Raw genomic sequence first — 27,032 nt, 5'->3', positions numbered from 1 at the left:
CTTACAAAGACATCTTTATGGTGCTGCAGTCTCCAGGGCCAAAAAGAACTAGCCACCTAGGGTGCCCGGTGCTAAGTAGGCCGTTAGCACTCAGTATTCTCTGGGTAGTACAGCAGTATAGTAAAGTGCTGCTGTGTTCACTTGGTGTGAATGCCAGACACAGAATGATCAAGTGGCAGCACCTGGCCAGAAAACTTGTGACTAGATCTGCTAGAGTAGGAATGGTTAAAGTTTTTTTACACTGTATACGTACGAATTGGAAAATGCTACTGTGATACAAGTCTGAAAAGATTTAAGGCCTTTTGTGTTTGGTTGTTTGTATACCTCTTAAATTACAAAATAAGAATACCAGGTTTTATGCTTGCATGAAGTTTATTGATATATTACGCTTGATGGCAGACTCCACCTTGATCATCGACTCAAACAGCATCATTTTTTGGCATCTGTTAGGAATAAGGTAAATTGTGAATTGTTTAGTCATGAATCCAAACATGTAAAATGAATGGAAGATCAGAAATGCAAGGTCTACCCTCCTGCTGTTACAAAGCTCTTAACTAATCAGTTACCTGTGCATTTGCACTAAAATATCCTAGCAGTTCATGCTGAAAACAGCCATTTTGACAATTCCACTAAAAGTCTACAAAGAGGATGAATAAGTAGTAGACATAGCCCTAAGATATTTTGATAACTGAGAGTTGTCTCCTTAAATATGGTAACTGTAGTACTTGAACCAGCCTATGAATGAAATCTAGCTTTTGTTCATCAGATAGTCAGCTTGAAGTACCCATAAATTGTTTTTAGTAACTGAACTCATTCATTAGTGTCTGGGTATAACATTTGTATTATATTCCTAACTCATCTCCCTGCTTCCTCTATTGACATCCTCCTGACTTCTGTTACTTTTCCACATGGCAGCCAGTGGGATCTGTCATTCTTCTGGCTTCCCATTGAACTTTAATGCAAATCTCTTTCCTTGGAATACAGAGGCCCTGAATTATATGGTCCCCTCTTCGTGCCTCCAACGCCATCTTATGTACTCCACAGCTCCTCCCAGCCAGTCTCAGTTTGGCCTACTTGCAATATCTTGAACCCCCATGCTCTTTCCTTCCTATCTGTGGGTTCTTTGCAAGGCTGACTCCTCCTCTTACTCAGGTGTCAGTTTACATCCGGGCCTGAACACCCCGTCTAATAAAGGAGGGCCTGCTTCAGTTACCTTCTTGGTTTTCTTCACAATACTTCACATATTGTACTTTACTTTTTTGTCCTTCTCTCCCAGTAAGGTGTAGGGTCCATGTTTGCTCCCTCTACTGTACACACATGGAGGAGGGGGGAGGAGGGGCTGGCACAGTACAAGGCATTAAGTACTGGTTGAATAAAAAATTTAAAATGATTTGTGAGTGATAAAACTCTCTCGTCTGTGGTTGCTTTAGCTCTTTAATGTATTTCCAGCCTGTCCATTCTACTCTAAATATTCACTCTAACAGGGAATAAACTTACTGCATTGATTGGATGCTCCATATATTATCTCTTACCTTGCTCTTTAATTGTTTCCAGCTCTTATGCCTTCTCTCTGTTCCTCCCCACCCCTTAAACATGACAAGTAGATTCTAAAGTTCCCACATAAAACTATGTCTTGTCTCTTTCTCTTTTTTCTTTTAATCCATCCCCTTTTACGTCTTCCACAGGGCTAGACAGAACCAGGTGTTCAAAGGTGATTGAGCTGATTGGTTTGTGTATTAGGGACCAAATCCACTGTGTGAGTCATTGTGGTGCAGTGCACCTGCTGTGCATTTATTCGTAATTGGGAAGGAAGTTGCAGGCAATAACCACATCATATTAGAGCATACCTCAACTCACTGCATATCTCAATTCAATTTGGTAAAATACCTCAGTCTCCAGGTCAACAAATCAAAATGCTGAAACTCAAGTGTGTTAAGGCCCATATATTATGGTAGGAAAATTTACCTACCAGTTTTAAGTTTCTGCTCTGCGAACATGGGCAGTAGTCACAGTTATTTCTCCAGCAATACCGTAACTTCCAAAGGGAGTATGTTTGTCACCAGATCCTGAACCTTTTTTGGCTATATCTTCTACTGGGAAAGCAACGGAAAGAAACACTGGGCTTTGTGGTCTGGGGACATCTTGTCCACTTGTAGGAGGACTACCATTCTGGGGATTTGGGGTATGTTTCTGGAATTTCTGATCTGCAGGAACAGCAATGGGTACTTGTACTGCAGCAAATCTCTTCGAGGCATCTGACTGAGAAACAACAGCATGTCCAGGAAGAGGTTTCCAATCCTGTACTTCCTGAACATTTGAGCCTACTAAAATAAAAGGTGGGGCACTGGTCTTCTTGCTGTCGTCCATCACCACATAAGTTGGAGAAGTAACTTTCGGTGGATGCTGCCGAAACTGTGGATCCTTATTAGATAAATAGAGGGTTGCTTGGGGGAAAGGCCCAGGTGCAGGTGGCGGTGATGGGCGACTTTGTTGATTCATATCAGTTAGACAATAAAGGGTCCACATGTTAGAATATGGTGGTGGTTGTCCTGCTTCGCTTGCTGCTATTGCTATAAAAAAAAAAAAAAACAAAATTTGCAGGCATTAAAGATTTGGTCTCTGTATCAGGCGCTATGCACAGAAATGTCTTTGTAAGGTTTTTTTTACGTCTAAACAAACAGCTGTAGTGCTATGTGCCATAAAGCATGCTATAGAGAGGGCTAAATGAATTGTGTTTGGAATGTGAAAGAAGAGAGATTCTCTACAGTTGAAAAACAGGGACAATGTTGTGATAGCAAGTGGCAGGGACACTAGAGTTGTGGCAGAAGAAGCAATCTCATTCTAAGTTGCTGTTTCCAGGTACTTAAACTTTAGACATGGCCTCTACAAAGTCCTCAGAGAGGAAATGGAAAATCAACATTTTTGGCTTTATCAAAAAAATCAAGTGAAGAGTGTGTTGAGCCATTGAAAATCTGTTAATGCATCTGCATAGTGATTTTTTCTTTACTAAAGAAGTCATTGCTAGGTCATCTGATCACATAATCAAATATCTCTGGCCCTTCACAGGCACCATTATCTCCCATTAATTTGTCAGCACACTCAAAACATCCCATAATCTAGAACTCAGAACTCCAGAGAGCACCCCTTTTAGGCAAGGCTTGAAATCAGAGGTCCTAAGAGGGAGTAAACGGCTGGTTGGTCCCACGGGGTTCTTTAAGTAAAAAAAGATCTAGGAGTGCCATCCATCTACTGACACCAAGGAACCTATGATACCAACTTTGACTTGCCTAATTAAGACAGTGCTGTCTTGGAGAACTGAGTCCCAGAAGATGGGATAAAGGAGAAAAGGTTCCTGATGGAGGAGCTGCCGTTCGCCCAAATGTTCCGAGTTCACCTTTTGCACACTGGGCCATGTATCACCGGCGCAGCTTTTTCTCTTCCCCAAGAAAGAAAACAACGCTATGCACATGATTAAGCTGATAGGATTTTTCAGTAGCTTCAGATAGTTTCAACTGATCTTTCTTGAAGCTAATTTAAAAATGTGCATAAGCCAACTCTTCAGGTTTTTTTGTTGTTAAATATTCTCCTAGTGCTTTGGAAATAGTTAAGCACTTGAGAACAGTAACTTGGTATGGAAGTGCTGCTTAAGCCACAAGTGTAATGCCAGTCCCACAGGCTATACTCCCAACACTGCCCTCTGCCTTTTCAGCTGTGCAGAATCCCTGTCACACAGCCAGACACAATTTGATCTCTAAACACCTGCTTTGGTAACACTTTATCATTCTGGCTCTAAGAGTCAAAGTTGAGAGAGTTTCTGCAAAAGGAATGGGGGAGGTTGGCTCATGCATTTCCCATCTGTCCCTAAAGGGAGAAGCGTCCCTGCATTTGTCTGAACACGGCAGGAGGATGAGCAGACCAAACGCCATAATTAGACTGAGATGGAGGTCAAATCATGTCTGTGTCACAGGAAAGCACTGATGATAGTTCAGCAGCCAAGAAAGCAACCTGATTTTGGCACTTGTTGGGGGAATCTTGGCCGCATCCATTATTGCTCGAGTGCCTCCCTGTCCTTTCTGTTGCTGCTACCTCCCTGCTCCCCTGTGTGACAGCACTTCAACCTGACCTGACCTCTCTCCATCCAGTTATGAAGCTGCTCCCTCAGCTGCAGGAACCTCCCAGGCAGGAAATCAGTGCTTGACCCAGCTCCCCAAACCTGGATGCAGAGCTCTCCCGACGCAGGGCGAAAGCAGAGTCAAACACCACCATTTCTTTTACGCTTTAAATGCCACAGCCTATGGAAATGCATTGCTGTAGTGTGATTTTACCTTCACAAGTGAGAAATTTCAAACCAACATCCCCTAATTACACTTTTGCAATAGGAGTATTCAGATCACATAAATATATTTTGTACCTGACAACAGGCTCTAATGTTTTTCAATACATAAAATATCCAAAAGAATAACACAAAAGTACTAGATGACCAAACGTGGAGGCCAAGCTGTGGTGATGTCACTTTAAAATCACTCAGCTCATAAGAGTAAAATCTCAAATACAACAAAGCCTTTAAATAGGTGTGGCATTTTAAAAACTACTAAAAAAAAAGACTTGACCAATCTGCAGGGAGCCTAGCTAGATGGTTACCTGAAATGTAACTTTTAATTTTGTAAGTATCTAATTTTCTTACCTGGCTCCATCAAACCTTGTTCAGGTGCTGCTTCTCATTCTGGTTCAATGTCTGATTCAGTAAAACCTTCTGGAACAGGAGGGTAGGGGCCACTAGATGATCTTACAGATGCATCTGAGTGTACTGCTTCTGCATCTTCCCCAGAGAGCACAGGTTTGACCTTCGTCTCCTGGGATGCAGAGTTTTCCTCTCCAGGATTGCCAGGGACTACTGCAATGATCTCCACTTCAAGGTGTAGAGATTTTTCAGAGCCTCCTGCTTTGGTAGAGCCCTCTGCATCCAGGGATTGTGCAGGCTGACCCTTGAAAGAGGTGTCAGAGAGCAGAACTGTTGCTTCTGCCTCCATATGTACTGAGGAATCATATTTGGCATTCTCCTCCAACTGTGCAGGTTTTGCAGAACCTAAAGATTTTTCAGATATGCCTGAGGCTCTCTTGCCTCCAACAGATATGGAACTAACTGGTGGTGACTGCTCATTTTCTTTAAGCCAAGCAATGTGATCAGTAAAAGGGATAACTATTTGTTCTGGTATTTGCTCAACATAAGTAACTCCTGCAGTCACAGGCTGATCTTTATAGATAGATGATATATGAAGGATTGATGTAACCTCAATATCAGCCTGCAAAGAGACCTTAGGAGCTTGATCATAAGCAGGAGGTTCTTGTTCATCCTGCAAGGGGAATGAGGAAGCCGTTGATGGTTCAGCCTGGTCTTTAGAATGCAAATCTACATGGACAGTTTCTTGGCTCTGAACCCGCATTGCTACCATCTCTCCAGAATACACAACAGGAGAGGCCACCACAATATCTTCAGCAGCCTCTAAGCTCAGCCTCTCCTCGGACAAAACAGGCATACTTGTTGCCACATCCACCATTAAAATGTCAGATTGATCAGAATGAATAGATGAAGTTTTACCTAACATCTGAGCAGCAAACTGAGCTGGGTCAGCTGGGACATAGGCAAACTCTGGTGAGACAGCTGCTGGGGATGGTGATGAGGGTGGGGTAGTAACTTTAGGGGTGGGTGGTTTCGAAGGACCACGAACTGCTTCAGTTGTCTCCTCAGGCTCAGGTTGCAGCTCCGCGTGAATCGATGGGAACTGAGTGGTTTTGTTTCTAAATAGCGGTCCAGCTATGTTGTCCTCCTCTGTGTCCGTAGACTTTTCCATCCGTCTAGGTTCTTTGGAAACTACAGATGTTCTTTCTGGTTCTTTTACACATTCTGGTTTCTTCTCTTGTGTCGTTCCTTCTGACCACTTCTCTACTAAAAATAACAGCCAGATGGGTTAATAAGCATACATTCCCCAAAAAAGAATTTGAAGGAAAGTAGTAACAGCTTGAGCATTCAAATGTCAATATATACACAAGAACAAAAGAGTTTTGCTTTATTTGCAACATCTGTGGTTTAGTGTGGGCGATAAAACTTTCCTGTCCTTTTTCACTCAAAAGATACCTCAGTTCATTTCCTCAGAAATAAGTGATTCTAAGTAGCACAGCAACAAAACTAATAATCAGACACCACCTTCAGCTGGTCAGCATGAGGGGGAGGATCCTAACTCTGCCTAGAAATAAGGAAGCTGAAAACCTCCAGGGAAAAAGCTCTTGAGCCAAACTTCCTCATAAAACTAGAGGGAAAAGAAAGACTTCAACCTGGGCAAGAAATTGTCTAATCTGTAGCTGGTGTAATAACTTAGTAATGAAACAAATGCTGTCACATTAATAAAGGCGTTAATTTAAGAAAATAGGTTTATAAAGTTTAACTTAATGAATTGGAAAACTAAGGACTATAGGATATTTTTACATTAGGAAATGTCATACACTCTAACCCCAAAATGGTAGCTCCTGCTAGCAAGGTGTGATAATGCAGCCAGAGTCATACTGACTTAGACAAGAGGAACAGAAAGAGATCTCCGGATCCGTAAGTGAGGACTCAGTGAATCCTAAGGCATGAGGGAAATTCCCATGGCTTACAAGGTCAAGATAGCTGAAGATATGCAGAAACTCCTAGAGCTGGAAAACTGCTCGATTTTTCTGGACTCAGCATTCTGCTTGCCACCCACACACCTGTCTAACCACCTTAGTCAGTACTCATCGAATATTTTCACATCTGCTTACTTTATGGAAGATTTTCTCTTGGGGAAGCATTTCCCTAATATCATAATGAAATCTGCAGGAAAGGAGAATTTGCTTTACAAGAATTTGTTTGCTTCAAGTCAAAACCTCATTTGAAGACGTTTTCATAGGTTCAGCTGCTTTCCAAAGAACAGTGTCCTACAGTGTTCCGTCCGCAATAGCTGCTGAGCTCCCGTAAACTCAAGGAAGGGGTCTAATTATGGACATGGTGCCACACCAAATGCTCACCTGCATAAAAAAGTTTTAAAAAACGTCCAAAGAGCCACATCTACTCTAACCTCCCTCTGCCTAGAACAATAACCTCATTTTCCTAACCATTCGCCTCTTCGGGACTTCCCCACCCACTTTTTAATAAAGCCATTTACCCACCATACATTGGACTGAGTGCTTGTGCTCATGTAAGATACTGTACTAGGCACTGTTGAGGATATAAAGATTATTAAGACAAGGCCTCATAAAGCTTACTTCAGTCGGGGAGGATAAGACTGATGCACAAATATTATAGGTAAAAAAGTATGAGTACCTAATAGTGGTCCTAATAAAGATCTATGGAAGTTCAGAAGAGGAAAAGAACTCCTCTGGCTGGAGGAATAAAGGAAATTTTATTTAAATAAGGCTGGCCTTACACTTCAGATATAGAAAGTTGAACAGAAAACATTGTTCCCATCATAACAAGGAAAAGTCAGATAAACCACAAAATAACTTTTCTTGAGCCCATCAGAGAGCAGAGTCCCAGGCAATCAAGTCACCTGATTCCAAAGAGCAACCAGCCCTCCCTCCAAGGAGAGAAGGGCTACAAGAACCGTCTCATCTGTGGCAGAGCCCAGAAAGGAGAAGCCACCACCATACTAACTGGTATCAGCTAAAATCTTAACTGCTAAAGGCCAAATGTGGGCTAGGATGTCAGTCTGGAATAGCTCAGGACTCCAGACCCAATGAGGTTCACACTCAGTCACAAGCACTTTTCTGTGGGCCTCATATGAAAGATGGAAGCAGGGTAGAGGTCAGAAGAGGGATCCTATATCAACACCAAGCAGAGGTCTCCTACCACTGGGGCAGAGGCAGGGAATACTGGCAGGACTGACCACAGATACAAGGTAGAGTTTGGTTGCCACACTGATGACCAGCAGGAACACTGAGAAAGCTCCACCCCCACAGCCCAGATGCAAGGGCCAGCCTAGGCCAGAGAATCCCTGTGCCCCAACCACCAGACCAGCACAGAGTAACAAGAAATGGCAGGCTGCCCCTGGGTGAGGGGCAAGAACGTGAGGAGAGACGCTCTTTGGGGTGCAGATGAGAGGGGAAGGCTGAAAGCTGAGTGTGAAACCCAGGCACAGAGAAACACCCTTAGCACCCCAGCCCCGCCCTCAGCACAAGGTAACAGCAGTCCACTGCTAAAGGAATTCGAAGGCGGCAGTACAACGAAGGTAACAAAAGCCATCACAAAACCCAAGCCCAACGTTTGACAAGATTGACCTACCCACCCCCAGACCAATTCAAGGCCTCTAAAACTCTATTTTCACCCAGAAGATCTTAAATTCCCCAACCAATGATTTATTTACCGTGAGAATTTTCAAGAAGCAGTAATTCAACCCCTAGATTGCCTGCATGGGGCCTATGTGATACATCACTTACATGATGTAATTTTAGCAACTCTGGAAAGACCCACTTGCCGTTTTAAAAGTGTCCACCTCAACTGGTACAAAAACAGACACACAGATCAATGGAACAGAATTGAAAGCCCAGAAACACAACCACAGATGTATGGACAGCTAATCTTCAACAAAGGAGCTGAGGGCATACAATGGAGAAAAGCAAGTCTCTTCAACAAATGGTGTTGGGAAAACTGGACAGCCACATGCAAAAGAACAAAAATACACCATTCTTTTATGCCATTCACAAAAATAAACTCAAAATGGGTCAAAGACTTAAAGGTAAGACCTGAAACCATAAGACTTCTGGAAGAAAATAGAAGCAGTATACTCTCTAACATCAGTCTTAAAAGGATCTTTACAGACACCATGTCTTCTCAGACAAGGGAAACAATAGAAAGAATAAACAAATGGGACTTCATCAGACTAAAGAGCTTCTACAAGGCAAGGGAAAACAGGATTGAAACAAAAACACATCCACCAACTGGGAAAAAAATATTTGCAAATCACATATCTGACAAAGGGTTAATATCCATAATATATAAAGAACTCACACAACAACAAAAAATCAAACATCCCCATCAAAAAATGGGGAGGGGATATGAACAGACATTTCTTCAAAAAAGATATACGGATGGCCAATAGGCAAATGAAAAGATGCTCATCATCACTGATCATCAGGGAAATGCAAATCAAAACTACACTAAGATAGCACCTTACACCAGTCAGAATGGCTAAAATAACCAACACAAAAAATAACAAATGTTGGAGAGGTTGTGGAGAAAAATGAACCCTCACACACTGCTGGTAGGAATGCAGACTGGTGCAGCCACTGTGGAAAACAGTATGGAGATTTCTCAAAAAATTAAAACTAGAAATACCATATGACCCAGCCATCCCACTACTGGGTATCTATCCAAAGAACCTGAAATCAGCAATTCAAAGAGACCCATGCACCCTATGTTCACTGCAGCATTCTTCACAATAGCCAAGACGTGGAAGCAACCTAAGTGACCAATGACTGATGACTGGATAAAGAAGATGTGGTATATATATATAATGGAATACTACTCAGCCACAAAAAATGACAAAATCGTCCCATTCACAACAACATGGATGGACCTTGAGGGTATTATGTTAAGTGAAATAAGCCACATAAAGACAATCTCTGTATGACTCCACTGATATGTGAAAGATAAACATATGGACAAAGAGAACAGATTAGTAGTTACCAGGGTTTCGGGGGGTGGAGGGTGGGCACAAAGGGTGAAGTGGTGCACCTAATATATGACTGATAAAAAATAATGTACAACTGAAATTTCACAAGGTTGTAAACTATCATAACCTCAATAAAAGAAAAAAAAAGTGTCTACCTCATAGGCTTGTCATACGTCAAATTATATCTAGGAGATTAATTCCCAGGCTTAATAGTTTTGCCTGTAGAAGTCTCCTATTAAATAACAACCATTCTGAAAGGGTAAAGCATTATGTAATTATGAATCATTAACAATTCATCAGGGAATTTATGTATACTGCTTTCTTTTTCACAGTAAAAAAATACAGGAGAAGACCTAGGTTTCAGTCCTGACTGTCATTTAATTGCTGCACGACCTTGGCCAAATCAATGTTCTGAGCTTCAGCCTCCTCATCTGCAAAATGAGAGTTATAATTCTGACCTCATGAGTTTTTTTTTTGTTTTTGTTTGCTGTTTTCCGTCTTTTTTTTTTTTTTTTTTATTAATGTTATGATACATTACAACCTTGTGAGATTTCAGTTGTACATTTTTGTTAGTCATGTTGTGGGTACACCACTTCCCCCTCTGTGCCCTCCCCCCACCCCCCCTTTTCCCTGGTAACCACCGATCAGATCTCCTTATCAATTGACCTCATGAGTTTTTGTGGAGATAAATGGAATCATTCATCTGAAAGTGTTCTATAAACTGTAAATCACATATAAATGAGAAAAGAATAAATCAACACCTAGTTAAAAAGAGACAGAAAAGTTTTGAAATGTAAAAAATTAAAAATTATAAACCTCACATTTTTAATTCAGCTTTGATTAAAATTAAATTGGCTATTTCCTAAGCTGGGTGATAAAATGCAGCATAGTTGTTTTTCATTTATAATTTATGTATGTGTGTGTGTATATGTATATAAACACATATATATATCATATATACTATTTTGAATGGATGCATTGCTTAATTCTGAAAAATTAAGTTGAGATCAGATGCCTTAAGCTTTAAAAGTGTTTTTGAAAATCCAAAATACTGAACTAACCATTTGGCTTTGTTTAGAATACATGAGAGAATATCAGCAAACATATGCATACAAGTTACCATGTATATAACGTAAATCTAAATTGAGTCCCTGTCAATATCTGTTTATTAAGAAAGGTAAAGAACAGATAAGGAAAACAGATTGGTGGTTACCAGAGGAGAAGAGGGTTGGGGGAAAGCAAAAGGGGTAGAGGGGCACATATGTATAGTGACGGATTACAAGTGGACTGTCGGTGTTGAACACAATGCAGTCTATACAGAAACTGAAATATAGCGATGTACACCTGAAATTTACACAATGTTATAAGCCAATATGACCCCAATAAAATAGCTAAAACAAGAAAGGTAAAGAGCTTTTCTCTCATGTTTTAAGATCTGTTTTAATCATTCCAAAGATTGCTGATTTGTAACCTTGAGATTGTGTTTGTACAAAAAGCTGTATTTCTTCAAGTTGTAAACTAGGTTTGCTATGGGTTAATCTTACTTATCAACCTTATGAAGATTAACCCAATATGACTTCAGTGATCTGGTTCTACTTTAACACAAAAAAAACTGCACAGGCTCTCAGAATTAAGAACATAGGGAAAGGCATTTCTCCCTGTATAGTTTACTTTTAAGTACAATAAAGTGACTAACTGATTAAAATTCATTGTAGAATACAGAAAATCAGTATTCTGTGGAACCAATAAGATGAAGAGAGAAGTGCCAAGCACACACTATTTCTTGGAATAGCAGAACTCATGTGGAGACTGGTGGTGCTGGGGCACATAACTGCCAGGGAAGAATAAGAAAACAGCCATATTCTGGCACTAAAGGGAAACCTGAAAGGTGTCAAAGACAAGAGGAAAATAAAAGCAGGACATAATAGGAGATAGGAGAGGTGAGTAACAGGACAGGAGAGGAGACAGGAGATAAGGACTGGAGGTGAGGAACTCACAGTAGAGTACTCGAAGTTGAGAATTTGGAGTATGTATGGTATACAGTTTTTAAGAGTTTAAAACAGAAGAGGATTCCAACTGCTGTGTGCTGAACTGATCGGAATGAGGAATACTAGAGACAGTAGGCAGTCTATTTTTCTCCCCTTCCTCTCTTCCGCTCATTCTTCATTCACCAATCATTAACTTCTATTATGTGACAGAAACTGAGGAATCAAAGATGAATAAGACTTCCTAAAGAGTACAGTCTGACTAAGGATAGAGACACACAAATAGATGATTAAATGACAATGTGGTCAGTGTAGGGACTGAAATATGTACGGAATATAATGGCTTTTAAGTGATTGTCATTAAGCTTTGAAAAAGAGAAGGGGCAGGTATGAAAGGGGCCCCACACAACTGCCCCACCCAAGATGCCAGAGGCCCTCTGGAGAAGGTGCTAAACCAGCCCTGTCCATTCTGATTTCCCTTATCAGAAACTTTATTAGCCTTCCTTGGCCAATGAGACAGAAGTGGAAGTCTGCTAGGAGACATCTTGGAAAGATTTTCCCTTCTTAATGAAAGGAACAAATATTACTGGCACCACCACTTTCTTCTTCCTAACTTAAACATGGACATAACACCTGGAGCAGTGGCATGAAGGGACAAGTAAAATATGCTAAGGAGGGTAGAGCAGAAAGCCTAGATAATTGATGCTTTATTATTATAATATTAGCAGCAGAATGAACAACACTTCCAGATATCTTATTTTTCTTTAAGTAACTGTTAATTGGTTTTCTGCTACTTGTAGCTGAAGGCTTTCCTAACTGATATGGGGCATAAATCAGAAGTAGTAAAGAAACATGAAAAAGGGGGATAGTGGTATATGCTGCTTTTATTCTACGAATTCTCTAATATCCACTTTCTCAGTGGGTACTTGTTGAATTCATTATCTTAAGATTTAGGACAACTAGATAGTACATCTGTACTTTTTAACTTACTACCCATAAAACTCTGGGCTGTGTCCCATACACCCTCTCCTCTGTAGTATCAGGCTGGTTACCAAGATGATGATTCTTTTGGATTTTCTACATCACAATAATGTCATGTGTGAATAAAGTAGTTTTACTTCTTCCTTTCCAATAAGTATACCTTTTTCTCTTTTTTTCCTTTTGTTTTCCATTTGTCTTACTGCACTGACTAGAACATACTGTACAATGTTGAATAGAAATGATGATATTAGACATCTCTGTCCTGGTTCCAATCTCAAAGGGAAAGTATTCAATATTCACCATTGAGAATAATGGTAGCTGTAAGTTTTTGTAATGCATAGGTATTACTGGATTTAGAAAGTTCCCTTTTATTCCTTGTTTACTTATAAACTTCTTTACAAGTATTTCTTGTAGAGCACGTCTAATGGCAATCAATTCTCTCAGCTTTTGTCTGAGAATGTCTGTATTTCGCTTTCATTTTTTTTAAAGGAGCTATCCACTGGGTATACATTCATTCCAGGTTGGCAGTTGTTTGCTTTCAGCACTTTAGAGATATCATTCCATTGTCTTTTGGCTTCTATGGTTTCGGTTAAGTGATCAGCCATTTGTCTTATTACCCTGAAAGTAATCTGCCCTTTTACCCTGCCTGCTTTCATGATTTTGCCTTTATCTTTTTCAATAATTTGACCATGATGTGCTGAAGTGTGGTTTTCTTCCTAATAATCCTGTGGGTTCACCAAACTTTTTGAATCTGTAGGTTGATGTCTTTCAGTTGGATTGGGACAATTCTCAGCCGTTATTTTTTCAAATAATACTTTTCCACCTCATATCCTTTCTCCCCCTGTGATGCCAATTACACGTTAGACCTTTTGATCATGTCCCACAAATGTCTCTTACACTCTTTCCTATTGTTTTTCTCTTTAACTCAATTTCAATATTTTCTATTGCCCTGTTTTTTAGCTTCCTAATTCTGTCTTATGCTAGTACAGCCATCCAATAAGTTTTTAGTTTGCAGTTATGGAATAATCATTTGTCTCTTATTTTAGATTCTATCTCTGTTGAAGTTCTCCACCTTTTCATCCATTTTTTCCAAACATATTCAGCATAGTTATTTTCAGTCCTCATGTACTACTTCCAATATTTGGATCTTCTTTGGGTCTGCTTCTAGTGAGTGTTTTATGTTTTATTTCTTGATTATTAGTCATTTCCTCCTGCTTCTTTGGATGTCTAGTAATTTTTATTTGTGCTTGAAATTGTAAATGACACATTGCAGAGGCTCTGATTATTTTCTTCTAAATGGTGTTGATCTTGTTCTAATAATGGCAGATCAGATCCTCCTGACACTTGGTTTTTAGATTTTGTTAAAGTGGGTGTATTTTAGCTTTGTTCTTACTCCTAGCACATTGCCTTTATTCCTAGGGTGTGACCTTCCTGGGGTCTCAACTTAATTGCCAGGGTTTCACAAAAGTCTCTTCAGTTTGGCTGGCCCCAAACTCCAAAGCCTCTTCCAACAGCAAACCACTTCTGAAATCCCTACTCAGCCTTCAGTCTCCCAACAGCTCTTCTCTGCTAAGCCTCCTCAAGCCTTGGTCCACACATGAGCAGCTTAGGAGTTGGCCAAAAACCCAAAGGAAATATTTTTGCAGACTTTTAGGGATCCTTCTCTTCAAATGCCTTCTCTCTCTGGTACTTTGTCACACAAATCCCAGCCACATTAGTAGCCCCAAACTCTGCTTCTCTGTTTCTTCTTCCCAGAAAGACCTCCACTCTCTGCTTGCCCTCTATTTCCCTGCACAAGAATTTGAAAATTGCCACGAGGGTGAATATGGGGCTCAATTTCTGTGAATCCCTTCTCCCAAGAATTCAGCACGGGACTTTGTTTTATACAATTTCTCCAGCTTTTATGGTTGTTTATGGTAGGTGGGTAAGTCCAATATTAGCTACTCCATCATAGCTGAAACTGAAATCTCTCTTCGTCAACTGAATTTCACCTAGCACAGCAACTGGTAATGGTTAGGAATTTAAATATTTGTTAAATGAAATAATGAACTGGACTTTAAGGATATGTGGGATTTGAAAAGTAGAAAGGGGAGGGAAAGGAATCCCTGAAGAGAGAGGTAGCATAAGCCAAAATCAAATGACTTAAAATTACTTCATATTTTCGGGAGATGACAAGTAGTCTGTCTGGTGCATAAGGTCTATGAAGATATGAAATGAGAGAGATGATTGTAAAGGTAGGCGAGATTCAGACTGTAGAAAGCTTTGCATGCTATAGTCTTGTAAAGGGATCAAAATTTACATACTATGACTTATATGCTAGAGAGCATTACTCTATTTTCTCTAGCTGATCTCAGTTTTCATTAAATGTTCATTTCCCAATGGCAAAATTTACTTGATCTTAGTTAAAAACATTTGTCCCTTCTAGTTTAAAAGTCTCTTTGGTTAATTATTCAGTTTTTTGGGGTACTGCTCTTTTAGCCAAGGTTCTCCCACTTCTAAAGACAGAATCGGAGTGCTAAGGAAGCCTCTGGCTCTGATCCACATGTTGTCCTTTTCTGCTAGCTCTCAATTACCTCCAGCAGAGGCAACTCACGTTGCCTGGGCTCTGGGTGTTGGTCTCTGACTTTGCTGTATTTACCGCTAAAGTGTTTCTACTTTGTGGCAAGTGTGGCCTGTTTGCTTATTTCACTCAAGGACTGGGAGATCCCCTTCATAATTTGGTCCTCTTTAGCATCTGAGCCCTAGCTGGACATATTCCCAGCTTGGACATTAGGTACTACAGCTCTGCTAGCAGGTTGAGTCACTTCACTTTTTCCCATACTGATTCCTTGCTAGTCGGCACTCTGAGATAATCTAAACACATCTGGACCCACTAAAAGCCACATAGAGGCCATAGCAAACCAGAAATAATATCTTAGGCTCATCCAAGAAAGATTCTCCATTATTTCTAATCTATTGCTTCAAATGCAATTCTTTTATTCAACAAATATTTACTGAATGTCTGATCATGACAATTGTAGAGGTGTTGAATGTAGCATAAGTCATACTAAATGCAGTGCCATGCTAACCACATGGCTTCTCTGAGAGGCATGCATTCTTCTAGACAGCACCCAGGAAAGCAGAGAACGCCTTCTGCTCAGATTTTAGAGTTCTGGTCAGAGATTCTACTTACCTTCCTTATCCCCAGTTTCAATCTCAGCTAGCACTTTCCATGCACTACCCACACCCCACTCCACAATCCCACTGCCAAGAAGGACTTTCCATTTCCCTTTCCTTTGCAGCAGGAAATATCCTTTGTATCCTATCTTTTATTCCCCTCCTCTATGGCTTATGTAAAGTAAAAACTTGATTCTGGTAGCTTTGGCTCTTAAATCAAAACTCAGATCTGGAAATGCCAAGAAAATCTCTCAACAAAAACAGATTCCTGCAAAACTCCAAATTGTTAGCTTTTGTACTACGAACATTGGAAACTCAATACTGAGTAATAACTTCCTTGCTCCAGGCTATATTTGCCTTCTCCCTAAAGCAAATGAATGCTTCAGTGGATAGGGATCAACAGAGCAAATAGGAACAATTAGAGGTTATCTGAAATCAATCTCTACCAGTTTAATATTTTTCAAAAGTATCCCTACAACACTGAAGAGTTTGGATGTTGTGAAAATAGAGAGCTATCAAAGTTTCTTGATTGCAGAGTGATACACTTAACTTACAAGGCCCAAGATGTTTTCCTTCATGTATTGACTCTTGTCTCTTAGTGTTCCTGATCTTGGCAACCTGGTTTCCTGTTCCAGCTTCCCTGGTTTGCCATATCTACTTCCCACCCCAGGCCCCTCCTCTCTTAATCCTGATCCTGTGTTTCTGTCCTAGTCTGCCAATCTGACCCAAAATCTTGACTATACCATTTTCTCAGTGATTTATTTGCCTTCTTTATTATGGACTATTCCCCAAGTGAATAACCTTACCACAATGGAAAAGCACAAAGGACCTAGCCCCCATCCCAAGAACATCACCAGATAATCATTCAAACCATTTTTAAATTTAATTAAATTATTACCTTGGTACAAATTACCACCCTGCCTAGGCAAATGCAAGACTTCAAGAAATAAAAGGGTCATTTTGGCACAATACCCATCCCTGTTTAAGGACTCAGTTTAGCCTTACTTGAAAAAAATGCCCAGGAAAGTATGAAGTAGTACCAGAGCCTCTCAAAATTTAGCATGGGTAGTCCTGAAATAGGTATATTCCTTGTTTCTTTACTAAGAGCGGAGAGCCACAAGTATGTGTAACCAACTATATAAGGCAGAAAAATAGAATTTGGCATAAGAACTAAACTAAAAACATTACTTATTATGAATATTTAACATGAATAACTCAAGACAATATTTAATGACATGCATAATTGCTGTGATGCTGCAGAGCAATTGAAATTGGGCCCAATGGGCGGCAGCAGTTCATGACTATAATTTCTATTACATGGCCAAGCAAAGAATGTCCAGCATCAGTTAGAAAAGTTAACAGGGTAACAGATGAGGATCCAGGTGGGCTAGGCCTTCTTGATTCTTTATAAGAGATGGCTATTTCCTGCCTCTGTTGGAAGCCAAGACAGGGCTGACGCCGGAAACTGGACTCAATTAGGCTTACCCGGATGGAAGATGATAGCGCTGCTGAGATCTCTTTTGCCACTCTGAAGGAGAAATCATTGCCCTCTTCACTGAGTGGTGAAAAGATTAGAAATTAGCATAATTTAGGCTTCAGGTTCCACACAAGAAGGTGACAGGGGAGGAAGAAGTGAAATAGTGCAAGATAATGTGAGGAAAGGAAGCTGAAATTCCTCTCCCTTCACTCTTTCAGCTCAAGAATTTAAGGTTGTTGCAGAGGGATCCTAGAATGTTGTGGAAAGAGCATGAGTTATGCTACTAGGAACATCTTCATGCTACTAGGAAGATTAAGTATAGATCCTAACTCTACCAGTTACTTAATATTTGGAAGCTTACAAGTTATTTAATCATTCCCAAGCATCAGAACTCTCTTGAGCAAAATTGCAATGATGTCACCTACCTTATAAAGTTGTCTTAATTAATCGACAAAATATATTGTAAATGCCTAGAACAAAACAGGTACTCAATAAATTCTGTCCTCTTCTTCCTTCTTTTCCTAGCATATCCTAGGTGATAGAACTTAAGAGACAACTCTTTTGCCTTAAAATATTGCCTGAGTATCTACAATCCCCTTAATCAATGATTTATTTGGATTCATAGATTCATATGGTAGTGAGATCTGTTTAATCAAATTGCAGAAAAACAAGAGGAGGATCCAAGAAAGTGTTTCACAGCATGAGTTGCTTTGGAAATGGGCATATGTGGGTGAAATACCACAACGGAGACCTGGATAGAGCCAGAAACCATTCTAAAGATCCTAGGCTCTGGAAAATGGGGGAAAAAATGAGACACAACAGAGACGTGAGAAAAGTTTGCTTCCATGTCTGGTTCTTTTTCTCCTCCCTCACCTGCCTCTGAATGAAATTTTGAAGTCACTGGGGAGATGGATAACCACTATTGGTCCTAGAGGCCCCTACCAAAAACTGGGCTCCTTCTGGGAAAAATCACAGAATGAAGTATTCAAACAAAACAAATGATATATGCAGGATGTACTTATCTCCACACTTTTCATGCATATAGTCAGCTTCGTAGTAATGCTGCTGGCAGAGAATGACCAGTTTGGGAATAACTTTGGAGGATACAGCATCCCCACGGAAGATTCTTATGAAACACACGTCTTTCATGCTAATATCTGATATCTGGGAGATCAGTGGGGACCAATGCACTAGGAATTTAGCTCTTGCCCGTATCACCAAGTTCCAACACCTGGTGCAGTCTTTAGGCTGATCTAGCCTCTTGCTGAAGAGACTGAAAGACCAGAATAAGAGTAAATCGACTCAGTCCTCAAAGGATGGTCCATTTCCTCATATTGCAAGTCACTGAAAGCCTGGGAGAGCCATAATCCTTGGGACCAACAGAGCATGTAGATTATTATAGATGCCCACCATCCATATTTAAAACTGGGATCCACATAAAGAAAGTTCTATTTAGAGGAAGGAAAAGATACCACCTGTTATAACTACATTTTTATTGTCTAGAACTGAAACAACCATGCAGCCAAATTTATTTAGAACTCCCACAGGAATAGCAGTTGGGGAATTAAACCAGTCAGAAGGTAGGAGGATGTCACTCAGGGGAGGAAATGCCCTACCAAGTGGGAACGTTATGGTGCCTGTATATCCCCAGATAGTCCCTCTTTAGCCCAGAGTGATGCTTTCCTGGATATAGTTGGACTCAGGCAGTCTCTATGATAGAACCCAAGTTAACGGATATGGTTTGTCCATTAAGAAACCATTTCAGACGACAATAAAAGGCAGATGAATAAACGAGCCAAAGCAATATTAGACAGTAACACTGAACTCTGTATTTTCTGGTCATACCTTCATGTTACTTCCCATCTCCCAGGTAAACTAGAACAAGGAGTTCGTTTTTACTCTACTATCTAAAGAGCAATCTGTTTCTACAGCCATACTATGAGTTGGCTTTTAGCGTTATCTATATATCTATGTCAATTTCCTCGATATCTGTAGTTACTCGAGGAAAAAAGCAGCAGTATCTCCTACCCCTGAGGCTCCATCGAAAGTATGGCTACTCCATTAGTTCAGTCTGTTAATTTTGAAGCCTGAGATTCAAAGATGTTAAACCAGCTGGACCAAAATCCACATTAGTTTAGTCCATTTGCTAAGTCGAATGGTGGGTAAATTCTTCGGTAAACAAACTGGCCTCAAAGGCTACCAGTTAGTTACCTTTCACCATAAAGATTCACTGACTTTATCGTGATTCTCAAACATAGCAAACCTGCACGCTCCCAATCCTCTCAAACATAGCTCCTGGTATAGAAGATACAAGTACAAAGGCCATATTAACCTTGACTGCCTGGGAAACAAGGCTCATGGGGAGGGGGAGAGTGGTCAGTGTTCTAGCACTTGTCTGTATATCCTGCTGGTGGTAAGCAAATCCTAGACCTATTTCCCATGGTAGGCTGAGAATGCTGCCAAGACCCTGCAGGGAAGCAGCCAGACTACACAATAGAATATTTCTGAACCTTCAAAGGCTGACTCTTGCTGCTCTTAATCTTGCTTTCTGTTTTGGGTGTCTCTTTCACTGCAGATCCAAACCCTCATGATTTTTATATTTTCCAAAGTCTTACTCCTGATTTCTCCCTATCTTGGCTATTTTATCTATTAACATCACCAACGTGGATGAGTATAAAGGTAGTTGAAACTCATTGATCAGATCTTTTCTTTCTCTATGATCATTCTAAGATGTTAGCCAGCCAATGTAGCAATTATTATTTAGGTATTTTCCATACTGACCATGAGTCTCCATTTTCTCCAGAAAATCCTGCCAAAAGCTTTTTGTTACCATTCTTTTAGATATGTGTGTCTGTCCTTGGGATTTGACCAATTTATCCTCTTTTGCTTATAGCGATAGTCCCAAATTTTCATCCTGTCAACTTTGCCTTTCTCATTTCTCTCCCTCTGATTTTTTCATTGCTCCTCTGTCAACTCAGTTGCATGCTGCACATTCACATAAGATAGACATTTACACATATACACAGAGATATACAGCCTATGTCACAGAGATAGGCCAGAGGAGACGACCTTCTACGAAAAACTTCTCTCTTCACTACACAGAGAGACTTGTGGAACAGAAAAGATGGTCATGACACCTAATTGATCTCCTGTCCTCCCACCCGCACTGCAGTTAAAGTATCATGGGGAGAAAGAAAAAGGGGGTGGTGAACCTTTTCTTTAATCTCCCAAGAAGAGTGTTTACAGAACTTTGGTAAGTAATGTATCTCATTATAATTTGAGCCTTTATTACTACAAAATACAATTTTCTTCAAATACACTGTACTTCTTCCCTAAAGACAGGGCATACTGGAAAGAGTCTGAGTCATAGTTTACACACACTGTTCTAGGTCTTATTGTACCAAATGGTTTGCAAAAGATGAGTGATTCCTATTTTTGTCTTTTTAAGATTTAGAATCCTCCAAAAGTCAGTCTTCTAATTTTTTAAAAAACTGATTTAATAATAAAAATAAAGCATCAGTATGATTATTCAAACACAAAATATTTGAGGGCATCATCAAGTTTGAATGCATGCTAGTAATGATGCAATAATTTATAACTATTATTATTAAACTATTACCACTGTGGTACTTACCTTTAATCTGATGAAACTGTTTAACCAGATCCTTTATATCCAGAGAATTATTCCCTGAAGGAATAAATATAGTAAATCAGATACATATAATTTCCAACTTAAAATGCTTTCTTTTTCAAAGCAACAAATATGTAATCTAAGGCAATAACAAACCTTCTCTAAACACAATAAGTTCTTTAAAATACACTGCTGCAAACTGGGTGATGTTTGGCGGATTGGTTTTGAGAATGGCTCTGCTAACTCCTTCAAGCAGAGTCTTGAGGCCATAAGGTATGACAAGTCTGGGCTTTGAAGAAATCATTTTGGCAGGATGTCTGTAATCTCAACTATAATGAAGAAAAACAAAGTCTTATAAATAGTATATTAGTATATTAGAATATTTCTCACCAGTTAATTATATTTTCTAAGAACAAATCTGTCTCCTATTAAAATTATTAATTTTTCTTCTAATCTCTAGGTATTTATTCTAGTAAAATGGGCTAATTATTGATGGTAATTTACAAAAAACCACACTACCACTAGCTTATTACGTGTAGATGAGCAATCTAGTACTATTAAAGAAGTCCACGGGAAAAGCCCTGCTAAGAACTCCAGGATGATATTAAAAACAATGAATAAAAAACCAAACAACCAAAACCTGTTTCTGTAAAATTCAGTAAATATTTTGTGCAGTACAATTTCAAGGAAATTAAATTAATCTCATTTATCTGTGTCCAAACAACATCCTTCCAAACCACATGGGCACTGGCTTTTCCAAGCTGTCAAATCAGCCCTGAGCTACCAAGCAGCCATCACAAAGTAGGAAACAGTTGGTTAAATGATCCAAGTTTCCTGAGAAAAGAAAACAAATCAGTTGCTTGGGAGAATCACAGCTATTCTGGACACTGAGACTCATGAGAAATTTCTCCTATGGGTCTTCACAAAGTGGAGAATAGTGTCAGATAACGAACCATGTCCTCAGCAACATCCCCACAGTAAAGAGAATAACGAGTTTCATGGGGCTAAGTGGCACAGTTTAGTTACAGCAATTATACAAGGGGTCGACCTCTAATAAATGCAACTAATGTGTCATAGCAAAACGCTGAATATACAAAAACACATTTCATATTTTCAAAAGTCAGGAAAAAATGAATCTGTATAGGCCAAAGCAAACCATTTGAGAATATATTTAAGTGTATAGAATTCCTTAATGAAAACTTACTATCAGAGTGTCATGCAAACCGGAGTTTTACTGAATTAAACCATCTTTAAAAAGCCAGAATGGCATCTCTGACAGGCCCACATACTAAATGTTAAGGGACATAGGCAGTAATTCTACGTATGATGCATATAATTACATATATTTTATATATACATATGTATGTATAATTTTTTAAAAAGTACATCCTTTACACCCCACTGTGAGTAGACAGATGTTTAGAAAGTGGCTTAGTAGTAGCCATGACGGAGCTAACAAAACACCCTTTCTGTAGGCAGTTACCAGTTGGTGCTACTAACTGGAGAGAGCGGCCCCGCGTGATCCTAACTGCTTTCAACCAAGGTGGTGCGCCCGCCCACCCCATCCTACCCCGGACTTGCGAATATGCGGGGCCACGTAGCGCCTCAGGACCAGGGATGCTGAGCGTCCTACAACGCAGTCCTATACAAAGATTTGTCCTGAGCAAGTTGAGAAATACCGTGACACCAGGCGTAACTACATCAACGGGAAAAGTCACAAACGTAGACACTTGGGTTGTTTAAAGCTTAATAATTCTCCCCAAATCTCTCCTTTAATGAATATTTGCCAAAAAAAACTAGCAAATTTTACACCCCCCGCGCCAAACTGTGAACGTCCATTTACCCACGACCACAGCGATAACGTTTGAGCAGGAAAACAGTGCCTTGGGCTGAGGATGCGAGAGCGGGGGCTTCGAAGCCACCGCAAACGTAAACGGGACAAACCACTCACTCCCTAAGGACCTACGCTGCGGTCTGCGGGCCCCGCGGGGGCTGTGCTCGGGTTGCCGTTTGATCTGTGTGGCGGGGACAGCAGTGAAATGTGGAAGAGCGGGCGTCCAGACTCTGCGTCCGCGAGCTCAGGAAGCAGGCGGAGGTCCCGCCGGCCCGGTCCCGGAGCTCCGCCGCCCTGGCTGCTGGCAGGCTGCTGAAAAAACCCGCCGGTGTGGGCCCGCCCGTCCCCACGGGCCTCCCACTTCGGCCCCCCACCTTCCCCGGCACTTGAGGAACCGTCCACTGATCCCAACGCGCGAGGGGCCTCGAGGGCCCAACTGCCTCTGGGGCCGCAGGGGCGGGCCGTTCCTCCAGACTGGCCCCACCTTCTCCTATCCGGCCACTACCTTCCTCCTTGCTCCCTTGCCGGCGGCTCCTGAAGGAGCGCGCGCTTCCAGCGGTCCTCTTTATAGCCCTGGGGACGTCAAGGCATGCGTCACAAAGCCCCGCCCTCTCGCGGAAGGCTCGGGACCGCCATGAGAGGGGGCGGGGCCTCGGCCGTTCCAGCCAATGGGGAGCCGGAAGGGACAAAGGCCAGAACTCCGCGCGTACGAGAGCCGTGCTGCCGGGTTTCGGACCGCATACTCACCGGCGTAGGGGAATTGGCGGTTCCAGGAGGCCGGGAGTCTGGAGCAGCTCAAGGCCACGCTTTTGGTCACTCAGTCTAAAATAAGAGCTGGTTTGGAAGGAGAGAGAAATAGATTTATGGCAGTTCTTTCTTGCCGCCACTGCCTCTCCTCTTCACCCTACCTCTACCCCCGTAATCTGTTACTGTTCTGAGTCACCTTTTCGAAGAATAGCTTCTGCCTCTGGGTACACACAAACACTAGTATAAAGAGAATGAATAATTTTATGCAACACAGTACTTTTCCTCTTGAGAAATTCGCCCGTGGAAGGAGAAGTTGGCATTAATCCTGAGGGTTCCTGTTGCTCCGTAATTCGGATTTTGCAATACCTCGGGCACAGTCTCTCCTCCCCAAACTGTACCATTAGCAACAGCCTGCAAGTCAACGAGTACTGGGTGTGATTTCAGCTCAGTTTTACCAAAGTAAAGGAACGGTGACATTTAAAATACCCGCTCTGTGCTTCAGGCTCACATTTCTGTACTGGGCATGAACTAACCCATAGTCTAGTTATCAGATTCCAAGCAGCCTTCGTTGCAGTCCATTTTCAAAAGTTTAAAAAGCAGCAAGAACCACTGTAAAGCAACCGTTAAATAACATCATCAGGGCATATATCTGACAAACTTTTAAATTCAGAAGAACATTAAGGCTTCCAGAGCACTTTGGAATAACAGGCAATGTTGCAGCCCAGCCTACATCTACGCTGCACACAGCATTTTCTGGGGATGTTAATTCATCCATTTAATAATTATTACTGAGTGTCCATTATGTGGCAGATAAGCTCCCTCTTCTCATGAAAATTACATTTTAAAAGGAGAAATGCTTTTAGACTATGTGTATGATGATAGGTCTGCAGGTGGTCTTTTTCTGTCCTTCATCACTGCCCCAGCCCCACTTTGGTAGTGTAAATAAAAATGAAATGAGGCTTTCATGATTTCTGACAGTTTTGTTTATAATGTATTTACTATCAAAGGTGTAACGAAGCGACCTACTAAAAAAACCCAAGTACAAACGTTAGATTTTATTTATGGTATCTTTTGGAATTAGATACATTTATGCTTGTGTAGCCTAACTAACCTTGGTAGGTCATCTCAAACACCAGTTAGATGTTACGTATCGTGCAGAATATCTGTAACTCAAAAGGCAAGCCTTTATTCTTTCCGCATTTCTTCAATGACTGTCCAAGTCTCTCTAAAATGCAAATTGTTAGTGAAAACATTTAACCAAAACTTTTCAAACAACTATTTGCTGCTTTGATTTCTAGAACTCCTAATGATTTGATGTGGTTTTACAATCTTTTCATCCGTGTGTTCATCTCCCTTTCAGTCACTAGGGATCTAACTGAAATGCAAATCTAGTTTTTCTCCATTGCTCCCTGCCCTCCCCCCGCACCTGCCCCCAAAACCTTACTCGATAGAAGCCCAAGGTTCTTGGTGTGTGACCTCTGCAAAACTCTCCTATTTTATCTTACCACTTGGTTCCCATTTGACTCTCTAGAGACGAGGTCTAAACACACATGCTATTCGTCACTTCTGTGCCTTTGCTCATCAGGTCCAAGGCCTGACATGTCTTTCTAGCCATCATTTCACCTGAGTGCATCCTTCTCCTTTAAGACTTAGCTCAGGAATCTCCTACTTTAGGAAACCAACAAGTTAGAAGCTCAGCGGCCCCATGACACACACTCGATGACTGAGCATAACCTTGCTATATAATTCTGTTTTTGACTCTTCTCTCAGAGTTACTAAATACTTACCAAAAGATGATAACCTAGGGCAATGTTTCTCTGATTTTGACCACCTGCATTAGAATCATCCTAGGAGCTTGTTAAAAATGCCTTCCAGAGTGATCCATCTGCAGAACTAAAATGTGAGAACCACTGGCCTGTGGGAGGAAAAAGGAAGGATGACACACAGCTCACCTGGGCGACCGTGGGTCACTTCTATTTCATACCCAAGTCAGCTAGAAGATAGAGCTCAGCCCCCTTGAAGTTTTCACAAGAAAGCCAATGACACTTCGCACTGGGTGATTTCTGCACACTTCACTGAAGAAGGGGCACATCTTTTATTGACCCACTGTCCGCGCTCTTGCTCCCCCGTCCTTTTCTCTTTCTGTATTTCCTCTTCCTAGTTCCTAAGTCTATGCCTTCTACTATTTATCTTCCTGGGATGATCTGGGCTTAGCATTTTTTTTTCCCTACAAAATATACTACCAACAGGATCCAAAGAAATATAAGAAATACCAAACAGTAGTACATCATGACTGTGTGAACGTACATCTTCATAGGTACAGAGTCATACCTGAACACTTGCCACCACAATTTGCTGAAAGAAGCAATCAAGTAGGAAAGTTTACGCAGCAAAGGACTATACACACACACACAAAAACACACATTTATGTGTATGTGTATTTTAAAAATCAGATATGTGTTGTCCTTTAATCTTAGTTGGCGGAAATATGAAAGTGAAAATTCTGTAAATAATTAACTTATATGTGACAATAAATATTCTAATTTTCTGTGACATCTAGAAGTAACAATTCTTTACTCAGTCAAGTACTTAACTACCATGTGCTAAAATCAAAACGATACCTAACCCAATAAAAGATCTTAAATACATTAACCACAAAGGTACATCTTAAATTATTATTAGACTGTTTCCAAGTGTGTCAAATCATGTGTTCCAAGTACATAAAAATACATTAGAGATTTCTCTCATCATAGGCACAATCTAATACAAAAATATATTTGATACTTATAAATTAGAAGATCTATTAGAGAGCCTCCAAAATAGGAAAGGGGAAGGAGTGAGTGATATCAACATAAAAAGCACAGATAGATGCAAATAGTTCCGCTTAGATGATTATTTTCTTCATCAGCAAAGGGTAAAGAGCAATTTACACCAAACTAAGTTTCCAGGCGGATCACAGTAGTCCACAGGTTGGATAAGTCACAGCACACAGGCCAGATAACTATTATGAAGTACGCGATTCAGAAATGTACTCCGATTTCAGTCAATCTAATGGTACAGTGTACTCACACTGTGGTTTTGTTATTTGAGAGTCTTTAGAATCATCATAGACCCCTCCTTCCACGTTCTCCTACCATGTTAACACAGATAAACCACAGGGGCCATCCTGCACCAAACCTAGGCGGGACTTTGTAAACAGACGTATTCTTTAACTATTAAAGAAAACCTAGCAGACAGTGTTATAAAGTTATCTGTTCAGTTAAGTGAACTGAATACAAACTTATTTGAAATCCTGAATTTTCTCTGGAGAAATAAAAATAATTTTTTTAAGTAGTTAATGCAAGCACAATTTTTTTAAAAAAAATTCTGAAGTACAGGGCTTTCTGTAATCTTTGAATACTGAAAAATAGTTTGAATAATATTTGAACTGAAAATTAAAGTAAGTACAAACTCTGAAGAACTTCATGATTCAGAATGTTGCATAATCATAACTGAGAAGTTTGCCACATATATTATAGTCAAGAAGACTGCAAAA

At 40.5% G+C, this 27,032-nt stretch overlaps 1 protein-coding gene across 14 annotated transcripts; it reads right to left on the bottom strand.

Annotated features, from left to right (window-relative positions):
- Nucleotides 1–353: 353 nt before the first annotated feature.
- CABYR (calcium binding tyrosine phosphorylation regulated) lies at nt 354–26,944 on the bottom strand. Of its 14 annotated transcripts, none has more exons than XM_023647578.2 (6): nt 22,883–26,944; nt 21,073–21,245; nt 20,920–20,973; nt 5,600–5,947; nt 1,970–2,570; nt 354–443 (listed from the first exon to the last, which is right to left on the bottom strand). In XM_023647578.2, the coding sequence occupies exons 2-5, from the start codon at nt 21,218–21,220 to the stop codon at nt 1,975–1,977; spliced, it is 1,146 nt and encodes a 381-aa protein (XP_023503346.2). In that variant the 5' UTR covers nt 21,221–21,245; nt 22,883–26,944; the 3' UTR covers nt 354–443; nt 1,970–1,974. The 14 variants fall into 14 exon arrangements, with proteins under 14 accessions (XP_023503346.2, XP_070076943.1, XP_070076947.1 ...); XM_070220842.1 differs by having other exon boundaries at nt 23,235–23,371; XM_070220846.1 differs by having other exon boundaries at nt 5,600–5,944; nt 23,235–23,371.
- Between the last annotated feature and the right edge of the window lie 88 nt (nt 26,945–27,032).

This window comes from Equus caballus, chromosome 8, assembly GCF_041296265.1.
Source record: "Equus caballus isolate H_3958 breed thoroughbred chromosome 8, TB-T2T, whole genome shotgun sequence".
Taxonomy (NCBI): Eukaryota; Metazoa; Chordata; class Mammalia; order Perissodactyla; family Equidae; genus Equus; species Equus caballus.
This window is presented reverse-complemented; position numbering and strand designations above follow the sequence as displayed.

Excerpts from the sequence above, each read along its gene's own strand:
- CABYR (XM_023647575.2), bottom strand. The coding sequence starts at position 21,220 with ATGATTTCTTCAAAGCCCAGACTTGTCATACCTTATGGCCTCAAGACT. Across the intron at positions 20,974-21,072 it reads ACTTATTGTGTTTAGAGAAG|GGAATAATTCTCTGGATATA; the intron begins GTTTGTTATTGC and ends TTATTCCTTCAG. Across the intron at positions 5,948-20,919 it reads ACAGTTTCATCAGATTAAAG|TAGAGAAGTGGTCAGAAGGA; the intron begins GTAAGTACCACA and ends TGTTATTTTTAG.